At 57.7% G+C, this 9,977-nt stretch overlaps 2 protein-coding genes across 2 annotated transcripts; both read right to left on the reverse strand.

The window, feature by feature from the left end:
- Nucleotides 1–598: 598 nt before the first annotated feature.
- On the reverse strand, nt 599–4,954 carry LOC134057093 (heterogeneous nuclear ribonucleoprotein L-like; the record flags this gene model as incomplete). Its single annotated transcript, XM_062514120.1, has 6 exons — nt 4,718–4,954; nt 4,048–4,166; nt 3,488–3,725; nt 2,827–2,912; nt 2,107–2,203; nt 599–842 (listed from the first exon to the last, which is right to left on the reverse strand). Coding segments are annotated over exons 1-6 (1,021 nt in total), but the record flags the coding sequence as incomplete, so codon positions are not given.
- Nucleotides 4,955–5,949: 995 nt separating this feature from the next.
- PSMD8 (proteasome 26S subunit, non-ATPase 8) lies at nt 5,950–9,958 on the reverse strand. Its single transcript, XM_062514121.1, has 4 exons — nt 9,878–9,958; nt 8,775–8,875; nt 7,320–7,431; nt 5,950–6,685 (listed from the first exon to the last, which is right to left on the reverse strand). The coding sequence occupies exons 2-4, from the start codon at nt 8,867–8,869 to the stop codon at nt 6,548–6,550; spliced, it is 345 nt and encodes a 114-aa protein (XP_062370105.1). The 5' UTR covers nt 8,870–8,875; nt 9,878–9,958; the 3' UTR covers nt 5,950–6,547.
- Between the last annotated feature and the right edge of the window lie 19 nt (nt 9,959–9,977).

The following is a 9,977-nucleotide window of genomic DNA, read 5'->3' on the forward strand; positions in this document are numbered from 1 at the left end:
TTTTTTGGTTTTGGTTTTTTTTTTGGGAAGTGGTGGATGGATGTGCCGTGTCCCTCGCCGGGTCGGGTGTTGGTTTTTTGGATTTTGTTTTTTTTTTTTTTTTTTCTGGTGTTTTCTCCGGGATTTTTGGGGGGTTGGTTGGGCCCCCCCCCTCCCCCCAGTGTGGTGTGAGGGGTGGGAGGAGGAGGAGGAGGAGGAAGAGGAAGAGGAGCCGAGGCTGAACCCACCCGGAGCCACCCAAACCTCTCCCCCCAAAGACCCCAACTCCAAATTTTGGGAAGGACCCAAAACCCCCCCATTTCTTTGGGAAGAAGCCCCCACTCATTTTTGGGGATCCCACGCTCTTTTGGGATCCTCCCCCTTTTTTTGGGATCCCTTTTTTTGGGATCCCCTCCCTTTTTTAGGGATCCCTTTTTTTGGGATCCCCTCCCTTTTTTTGGGATCTTCCCCCCCAGTTCCTGCCATTGCTTCCCAAACCAGAACTGGTTTCCACCAAATGTGGGAACGTCCCAAAAAAACCCCAAACTAAACCCAAAAATCACCTGGGGGGGGGGGGGGGGAAGATTGGATTTGGGGAGGGGGGGTTCAGGTGAGTGACCCCCAGGTAAATGACCCCCCACCCCCAGATTCCAAGTAAGAAAGCAATGGCCCCTCCCTTCCCAAAATTCCAGGAACCCCCCCCAGAGCTCTGCTGGGGGCGCCCCCCCCCCCTGCACACCTGGCGCAGGTGAGCGACCCCCAGAGCCCAGGGGAGGCACTGCTGCGTTACCTGTCCCGCTCAGGTTGGGGTTGGTGTAGTCCCAGGTGTCCTGGTCGTTCTTGAACACGTTCAGCCTGCTGGGCTGGGGGAGGGGCAGCGAGCAGGGCAGTTGGCACCTGCCCAGGTATGCCCAGGTACCCCCAGGTGTGTCCCTGTACCCCCAGATATGTTCCCAGATGTACCCAGGTAGCCCCAGGTGTGTCCTCAGCTATCTCCAGCTGTGCCCAGGTGTGTTCACAGTTATGTCCAGGGGCCCCCAGGTACCACCCAGATGCTCTCAGGTACCCCTGAAGTGTTCCCAGGTATCCCCAGGTACCCCTAGGTGGCCCAGATACCCCCCAGGTGTGTCCCAGGTACCCCCAGGTGTGTCCCCAGGTGTGTCCCAGGTGTGTCCCAGGTGCCCTCACCTTGGCGTACTCTATTTTGAGGGTGCAGCACCCCGAGTAGATGTCAGGTATCCCCCCAGGTACCCCCAGGTGTGTCCCAGGTACCCCCAGGTGTGTCCCAGGTGCCCTCACCTTGGCGTACTCTATTTTGAGGGTGCAGCACCCCGAGTAGATGTCAGGTATCCCCCCAGATACCCCCAGGTGTGTCCCAGGTACCCCCAGGTGTGTCCCAGGTGCCCCCAGGTGTGTCCCCAGGTGTGTCCCAGGTACCCCCAGGTGTGTCCCAGGTGCCCTCACCTTGGCGTACTCTATTTTGAGGGTGCAGCACCCCGAGTAGATGTCAGGTATCCCCCCAGGTACCCCCAGGTGTGTCCCAGGTGTGTCCCAGGTACCCCCAGGTGTGTCCCAGGTACCCCCAGGTGTGTCCCAGGTACCCCCAGGTGTGTCCCCAGGTGTGTCCCAGGTACCCCCAGGTACCCCCAGGTGTGTCCCAGGTGCCCTCACCTTGGCGTACTCTATTTTGAGGGTGCAGCACCCCGAGTAGATGTCAGGTATCCCCCCAGGTGTGTCCCCAGGTGTGTCCCAGGTACCCCCAGGTACCCCCAGGTGTGTCCCAGGTGCCCTCACCTTGGCGTACTCTATTTTGAGGGTGCAGCACCCCGAGTAGATGTCAGGTATCCCCCCAGGTACCCCCAGGTGTGTCCCCAGGTGTGTCCCAGGTACCCCCAGGTGTGTCCCAGGTGCCCTCACCTTGGCGTACTCTATTTTGAGGGTGCAGCACCCCGAGTAGATGTCAGGTATCCCCCCAGGTACCCCCAGGTGTGTCCCCAGGTGTGTCCCAGGTACCCCCAGGTGTGTCCCCAGGTGTGTCCCAGGTACCCCCAGGTGTGTCCCAGGTGCCCCCAGGTGTGTCCCCAGGTGTGTCCCAGGTACCCCCAGGTGTGTCCCAGGTGCCCTCACCTTGGCGTACTCTATTTTGAGAGTGCAGCACCCCGAGTAGATGTCGGCGCCGTTGAGCGAGGCCTTGGCGCGCTGGGCGCTCTGCACCGAGTCGAACGTGCCGGGGAGTCAAGGAAACACGCCAGGGAATTCGGGAATTCCCGCCCAGAATTCCAAGAATCCCCACCCAGAATTTCAGGAGCTCCCCCTGGAACTTTGGGAATTCCCCACCTGGAATTTCGGTAATTTCCCCAGCCGGGATTTCGGGAATTCTCTGCCTCAAGTTCTGGGAATTCCCCACCCCAGAATTTTGAGAATTCCCCATCTGGAATTTTGGGAATTCCCACCCGGGATTTTGAGAACTCTCCGCGTGGAATTTTGTGAATTCCATCCCCAGAATTTTGGGAGTTGGCCCCACCTGAAATTTCGGGAATTCCCACCCCAGAATTTTGTGAATGCTCCATCCGGAATTCCGGGATTTCCCTGCCCGGAATCTGAGGAATCCCCATCCGGAATTCCGGGATCTCCCTCCCCAGAATCTGAGGAATCCCCCTCCGGAATTCCGGGATTTCCCTCCCCAGAATCTGAGGAATTCCCCATCCGGAATTCCGGGATCTCCCTGCCCGGAATCTGAGGAATCCCCATCCGGAATTCCGGGATTTCCCTGCCCGGAATCTGAGGAATCCCCCTCCGGAATTCCGGGATTTCCCGGCCAGCCCCGGCGCTCCCATCCCTGGATATTCCACCATGGCCTGCACGCCGTTCTTGCGGAAGATGACGATCCTCTGCACGGGCCCGCAGGGGTTACAGATGGTGTACAGCACGTCCTGGGGATGGCACCGTGTCAGGGGCACACCTGGGAGCCCCAAAAACACACCTGGGAGCCCCAGAAACACACCTGGGAGCCCCAAAAACACTGCCTGGGAGCCCCAGAAACACACCTGGGAGCCCCAAAAACACTGCCTGGGAGCCCCAAAAACACTGCCTGGGAGCCCCAAAAACACTGCCTGGGAGCCCCAGGAACCAGTAAGAATTCTTAAAAACCAACCCGGGATCCCAAACACTCATCTAGGACCCCCAAAAAACACAGCCTGGGATCCCAAACGTCCTCTGGGACCACAGAAATACAAACCCAGGACCCCAAAAACCAAGCTGGAAAACCCCAATAAACCCCCACTGATGGCAGTGATGGAGTAGATGGGGTTGAGGATGGTGAAGAGCAACACACCGTCGGTGACCCCACAACCCAATAAACCCCAGGAAACCCCAGTCAAACTCCAGGAAACCCCAGTCAAACCCCAGGAAATCCCAGTCAAACCCCAGGAAATCCCAGTCAAACCCCAGGAAATCCCAGTCAAACCCCAATCAAAGCCCACTCAAACCCCAATAAACCCCCACTGACGGTAGTGATGGAGTAGATGGGGTTGAGGATGGTGAAGAGCAGCACGTTGTTGACGCCCCGCGCGTCCTCGCTGTCCCCAGGCCGGGAGATCTTCTGGCTGGTGGAGTAGTTGACGAAGGCCGGGTGTCCCGCGAAGTAGATCTGGTTGTCGGCCGCGTAGTTGACGGCGTTGCAGGCGCCCAGGATGTCCTCGAACTCCACCAGAGCCTGCCGCTTCTTCGGCATCACCACCACGTAGCTGGGATGGGGACGGGGACGGGGACAGGGACGCTGTCACCAACCCCCGCCATCGCCCCCGTGGGACAGGGACAGGGACATTGTCACCGTGGTGTCGCCAACCCCAGGCCCCACCACCCCGAGGCGTAGCTGGGACAAGGTAGAGGAGAGCACTGTCCCCACCCCAGCGTCCCCAGCGCGTCCCCCACACCCCACTGTCCCCAGAATGTCGCCACCTCGGTGACCCTCCCCATTGTCCCAATCCCAGTGTCCCCAGCACGCTGTCCCCACCCCAGTGTCCCCACCCCGGTGTCCCCACCCCGGTGTCCCCAGAATGTCCCCACCTGATGGGCCCGAACTCCTGCAGGGCCTCCACCAGATCGGCCTCCACGATGCCGTCGATGAGGCCGCGGATGTGAACCACGGGCGACGCCGGCGTCTTGTGGGGATCCTCGTAATTCTCCTGAGGAAGGGGGACACCGAGGGCTTGGGGACACCCCAAAACCCCGCGGCCTTGGAGCCACGCGTGGAAAAACTGCTTTTGACCTCCCCCCAAACCGCTGTGACCCCCACAAACGGGTTTGACCTTCCCAAAACGCGTCTGAGCCCCACAAAGCGGTGTTCCGCACCCTGAATATTTGCCCGCGCTTCAGTATTTGCCTCCCCCCCCAGCAATTCCCCCCTCACAGGGAATCTTTTACCCCCCTCAGCCCTTCCCGCCATATTTGCTCCCTCAGAACCTCCCTCCCCACGTTTTTCCCCTCAAGAGAAATCTCGTTCCCTCCCTCAGCTCCTCTTCCCCCCGTTTACCTCATGAGTCTCCTACGAGCCCTCAGCCTTCCCCGGCTACATCTATTCCCTCTTCCCCCGCATCTGCTCCCTCATGGCAGCTATTTTACCCCCCTCAGCCCCTGCCGCCATTTTTACCCCACTGGGAGCCGCCTTCTCCCCCTCCAGGGGCGGTAGTGCCCCCTCCCCACACAAAACCACTTCCTCGCCATCCCCCGCTCTCACCGCTCCTCCCGCTCCGGCCCCGCCGCCCGCGCCCCCCGGCCCGCCGGGCCCGTGAGGCGGCGGCTCCGCGCCCTCGGTCTTCAGGCGCTTAGGAGCCCTCCCTCCCTCGCTGCCGCCACCGCCGCCGTAATATCGGCCCGAACCGCCGCCGCCGCCGCCCGCCGCCATCTTCCCCATGTCGGCTCCGCGCCCGCTACCCTCAGCGCCCTGAGGGCCTCGCCACCGCCGCCGCGACATGGCGCCCCGCTCCGCCGTCCCGCCCACGACACCCCCCGCATTGGCCCGCCCACGCGTCAATCAAGGCTTCCCGTGCATCCCATTGGCTGACTCCGTTCCCGCCGCACCCGCGACGCCGCATGCCGTTGTGATTTGCCCAGCCACAGAGAAGATTCCCGGGCCTACTGGTCCGCTGAGCTGTCCATCAGCGCCCTCCTGAGAATACCATTGGTCGTCGGGCGTAGCGCTCCGCCCGCCCACCGCGCTGACTGGAGGAGAGGCCGCCTGTCAGGGAGAGACCCCGCCCTCTATCTTGTCCAAGCAGCAGATCCCGCCTCCCTTTTCCCACAGCGCTCTTCGCCGAGAGCGCGGAGTCGAACAACATCATCCGGCCATGATTGGCTCGTCTCGAGCAGCCCCGGCCTCTGGTCTCGCCCACCGGGCGTGCCGCTCGCTCATTGGCTGAGCTGCACGTCGATCAACGCCAACGCTCCGAGTGGTCGACTTGCTCATGATTTCCCTCGGGATTGGCCGGCGCGCGTCTGACCCGCTCACATAGTTCGCTCAGATGGGGACATTCCGTTCCCTTCCCCTTCCCCGCCGTCGGTAGCGCAGGAGGAAGTGAGAGGGCACTGGGGGTAACTGGGAGGGCACTGGGGGTAACTGGGAGCACTGGGCCTTCCCTCTCCCGCCCGCACGGGGGCGCACGCCTTCCTCACATCACATCAATGCCGCCCCCTCATTGGCCACGCCCCCGGCTCCAACCAACCAACGCGCTCCTCTCATTTCCGCCCATTGCTATCCAATCATCTCAGCCCTTTCATTCGCGCCAGTCCGCCAATCAGCGCGCGGCGCGGGCACTCTCACCCAATCAGGTGAGAGGGCGGAGCCGACCAGTGAGGAGTGGGGGGACGGAACCGCCCCCTCTCGCATTCCCTCAGGAACGAAACGGCCCCAAAATGGCCCAAAATGGCTCCAAAAAGGCCCCTAACTCCCCCAAACCACCTCACTCCGGCTCCAGCACTTTATTGGAACAATATTTTAGGGTACATTCTTTTGAGGGAGGGGCTCAGCCCCCCCACTACTGCCCGAAATGGGGGTGCGGCAGGGAGGGGTCTCCAAATCCCCACACACCGGGGAGCCGCCAAAAGAACGTTTTAAATTGTTAAATCTCAAAATAATGTGGGGGAAAACGGGAGTTGAAAGGGGGATTTTGGGGGTCCGAGGGGGTTTTGGGTTCCCCCACATCAAGACTGGCCCCAGGAATACAACAAAATACAAAGGAAAAATGGGAATAAAGGAGGATTTTGGGGGTCCCAGGAGTTTGAGACGCCCCCAACGACCACTTTTAAATACATTACCCCCCCCAAAAAAAATATTTAAAGCCCTTGAAAACCCCCCACTGAAAAACGCAATAAAATAAGGGAAATAAGGAGAACAAATGGGGGTTTTGGGGGGGGGGGGGTCGTTGTGTGAGGGGAGGCCCAAATCACAATTGAAACAGTTAAACCCCCACCAAAAAAAAACAAAAAAAAACCCAAAAACAACACTTTAAACGTTGAGAAAGGCAGTGGGGAAAAGGGACTGGAGGGGAAATGTGAATTTTTTGGGCCCTCAGACGATCATCTCCAGCTGCCGGGCGTACTCGATCACCTGCGTGGCCAATTCCGTGGAGGGGATCGGGGGATCCTCAGCCTTCTGCTGCCGACCCCCAAAACTGTAATAGTTGGAGGGGCCCAACACCCAGCCCCGCTGGGAAAAGAGGGAAAAAAAAAAAAAAAAAAAAAAAAAAAAAAAAGGGGTTAAATGGGAGTTTGGGGAGGATTTGGGGGGGGGATCTGGGGTGTTTGGGGGGGAATAGGGGGGATTTGGGGTGTTTGGGGGGGAGTTTGGGGGGGAATGGGGGGGGAATGGGGGGATTTGGGGTGTTTGGGGGTGAATTTGGGGGTATTTGGGGGGGATCTGGGGTGTTTGGGGGGGTTAGGGGGGGAATGGGGGGATTTGGGGTGTTTGGGGGGGATTTGGGGAGTTCGGGGGGGAATTGGGGGGGATTTGGGGTGTTGGGGGGGGGAATTGGGGGGGATTTGGGGTGTTGGGGGGGGAAATGGGGGAGATTTGGGGAGTTTGGGGAGATTTGGGGTGTTTGGAGGGGAATTTGGGGGAGATTTGGGGTGTCCGGACAAGGGATTTGGGGAGTTTCAGCTTGGTTTGAGGGTATTTCAGGGTGGTTTTTGGGCTACTTCGGGGTGTTTTGTGGGAATTTCAGAGCGTTTCATGATGCTTTTGGGCTGTTCTCAGGGTGCTGTCAGGTGTTTTGGGGTGTTCTGGGGTATTTTCCGGGGCGTTCCTCAGGTGCTTTGGGGTATTTTCTGGGCTTCCCCGGTACCTTCTTGGCGTACTCGGTCATTTTTCGGGGCGAGCTGAAGAACAGGATCCGCGCGGCCTCAGGGAACAGGATGCGCTCGTAGGCGGCCTCGATGCAGCCAGCGATCTCATCCCTGGGTTTGGGGGGACACGGGGGGCTCAGGGGGGCTTCAGAGGGGGCTGGGGGGAGCCCTGGGGGGATTTAGGGGGATCAGAAGGGGTTTGAGGGGGAATATTGGGGAAGTTCGAGGGGGTTTTGGGGGATTTGGGGGGTCAGAGGGGGAATATTGGGGGAGTTCAAGGGGGTTTGGGGGGATTTGGGGGATCAGAGGGGGAATATTGGGGGAGTTCGAGGGGGTTTTGGGGGGTCAGAGGGGGAATATTGGGGGAGTTCAAGGGGGTTTGGGGGGATTTGGGGGGTCAGAGGGGGAATATTGGGGGAGTTCGAGGGGGTTTTGGGGGATTTGGGGGGTCAGAGGGGGAATATTGGGGGAGTTCGAGGGGGTTTGGGGGATTTGGGGGGTCAGAGGGGGAATATTGGGGGAGTTCGAGGGGGTTTTGGGGGGTCAGAGGGGGAATATTGGGGGAGTTCGAGGGGGTTTTGGGGGGTTTGGGGGGTCAGAGGGGGAATATTGGGGGAGTTCGAGGGGGTTTGGGGGAGTCAGAGGGGGAATATTGGGGGAGTTCGAGGGGGTTTTGGGGGGTCAGAGGGGGAATATTGGGGGAGTTCGAGGGGGTTTTGGGGGGTTTGGGGGGTCAGAGGGGGAATATTGGGGGAGTTCGAGGGGGTTTTGGGGGATTTGGGGGGTCAGAGGGGGAATATTGGGGGAGTTCGAGGGGTTTTGGGGGGTCAGAGGGGAAATATTGGGGGAGTTTGAGGGGGTTTGGGGGATTTGGGGGGTCAGAGGGGGAATATTGGGGGAGTTCGAGGGGGTTTTGGGGGGTCAGAGGGGAAATATTGGGGGAGTTCGAGGGGGTTTGGGGGATTTGGGGGATCAGAGGGGGAATATTGGGGTGTTTGAGGGGGTTTTGGGGGAATATTGGGGAGTTTGGGGGAAATATTGGGGGTGTTTGAGGGGTCAGAGGGGGTTTGAAAATATTTGGGGGGGCCCAGGGGGGATTTTGGGGGATCAGAAGGCGTTTGAGGGGGAATATTGGGGGGTTTGAGGGGATTTTGGAGGAATATTGGGAATTTTGGGGGATCAGAGGGGGATTATTGGGGGGTTTGAGGGGATTTTTGGGGGGGGGGGGGGGGCTCAGAGGGGATTTTGGGAGGATTTTCAAGGTTTCTGAAAAGATTTTGGAGAAAATTGAGAGACTGAGGGACCAGAGAAGAGGATGGGGGAAATCCTGGGGGATTTTGGGGAGGGATGGCGATGAAGGTGGAACTGTGCCCAGGTGAGGGGTTTGGGGTATTTCAGGGAGGGGTTGGGGGGTGACTCTGAGGTGATTTTGGGGGGATTTTGGGGTCCCACACCTGATGGTGTCCAGCAGGATGTCGATGAAGAAGGTGTAGCTCTCTGCTGGGATGTTGCCCTTGGCCAGGAACACTTTGTTGTAGCTGCCCTCCATCAGGTACTGGGGACAAAAACAGGATAAAACAGCTCAGAAATGGGATAAAACGACCCAAAAATGGGATAAAACAACCCGAAAATGGGATAAAACAACCCGAAAATGGGATAAAACAACCAAAAATGGGACAAAACACCCAAAAAATGGGATAAAACGACCCAAAAATGGGATAAAACACCCAAAAATGGGGTAAAACACCCAAAAATGGGATAAAACACCCAAAAATGGGGTAAAACACCCAAAAACGGGATAAAACAACCCAAAAAATGGGGTAAAACAACCCAAAAATGGGATAAAACAACCAAAAATGGGATAAAACGACCCGAAAATGGATAAAACACCCAAAAAATGGGATAAAACACCCAAAAAATGGGATAAAACAGCTCAGAAATGGGATAAAACAACCCAAAAAATGGGATAAAACAACCCAAAACCGGGACAAAACAACCCAAAAAATGGGACAAAACACCCAAAAAATGGGATAAAACAACCCAAAAAATGGGATAAAACAACCCAAAACCGGGATAAAACAACCCAAAAAATGGGATAAAACAACCCAAAAAAATGGGATAAAACAACCCAAAAAATGGGATAAAACAACCCAAAAAATGGGATATCTCATAAAAGGAGTAAAACATTTCAAAGGTGGGATAACACATCTCAAACACTGGATAAAACAACCCCAAAACAAGAAAAAACATCACAAAAAAAATAAGGTAAAACATCAAAAAATGGGATAAAACACCCAAAACTGGGATAAAACACCCAAAATTGAGGGAAAACACCCCCAAAAGGGATCGGAACTCCCACTGGGGGTGGAATTCCAGCCCCAGGTTCCCAAACCCCCCAGACCTGTTCTAGGGACACGGGGTGCCTGATGAACAGGTTCCCAAATCCCCCAGACCTGTTCTAGGGACACGGGGTGCCTGATGAACAGGTTCCCAAATCCCCCAGACCTGTTCCAGGGACACGGGGTGCCTGATGAACAGGTTCCCAAATCCCTCAGACCTGCTCCAGGGACACGGGGTGCCTGATGAACAGGTTCCCAAATCCCCCAGACCTGCTCCAGGGACACGGGGTGCCTGATGAACAGGTTCCCAAATCCCCC

Source organism: Cinclus cinclus, unplaced genomic scaffold (assembly GCF_963662255.1).
Source record: "Cinclus cinclus unplaced genomic scaffold, bCinCin1.1 SCAFFOLD_334, whole genome shotgun sequence".
NCBI lineage: Eukaryota > Metazoa > Chordata > Aves > Passeriformes > Cinclidae > Cinclus > Cinclus cinclus.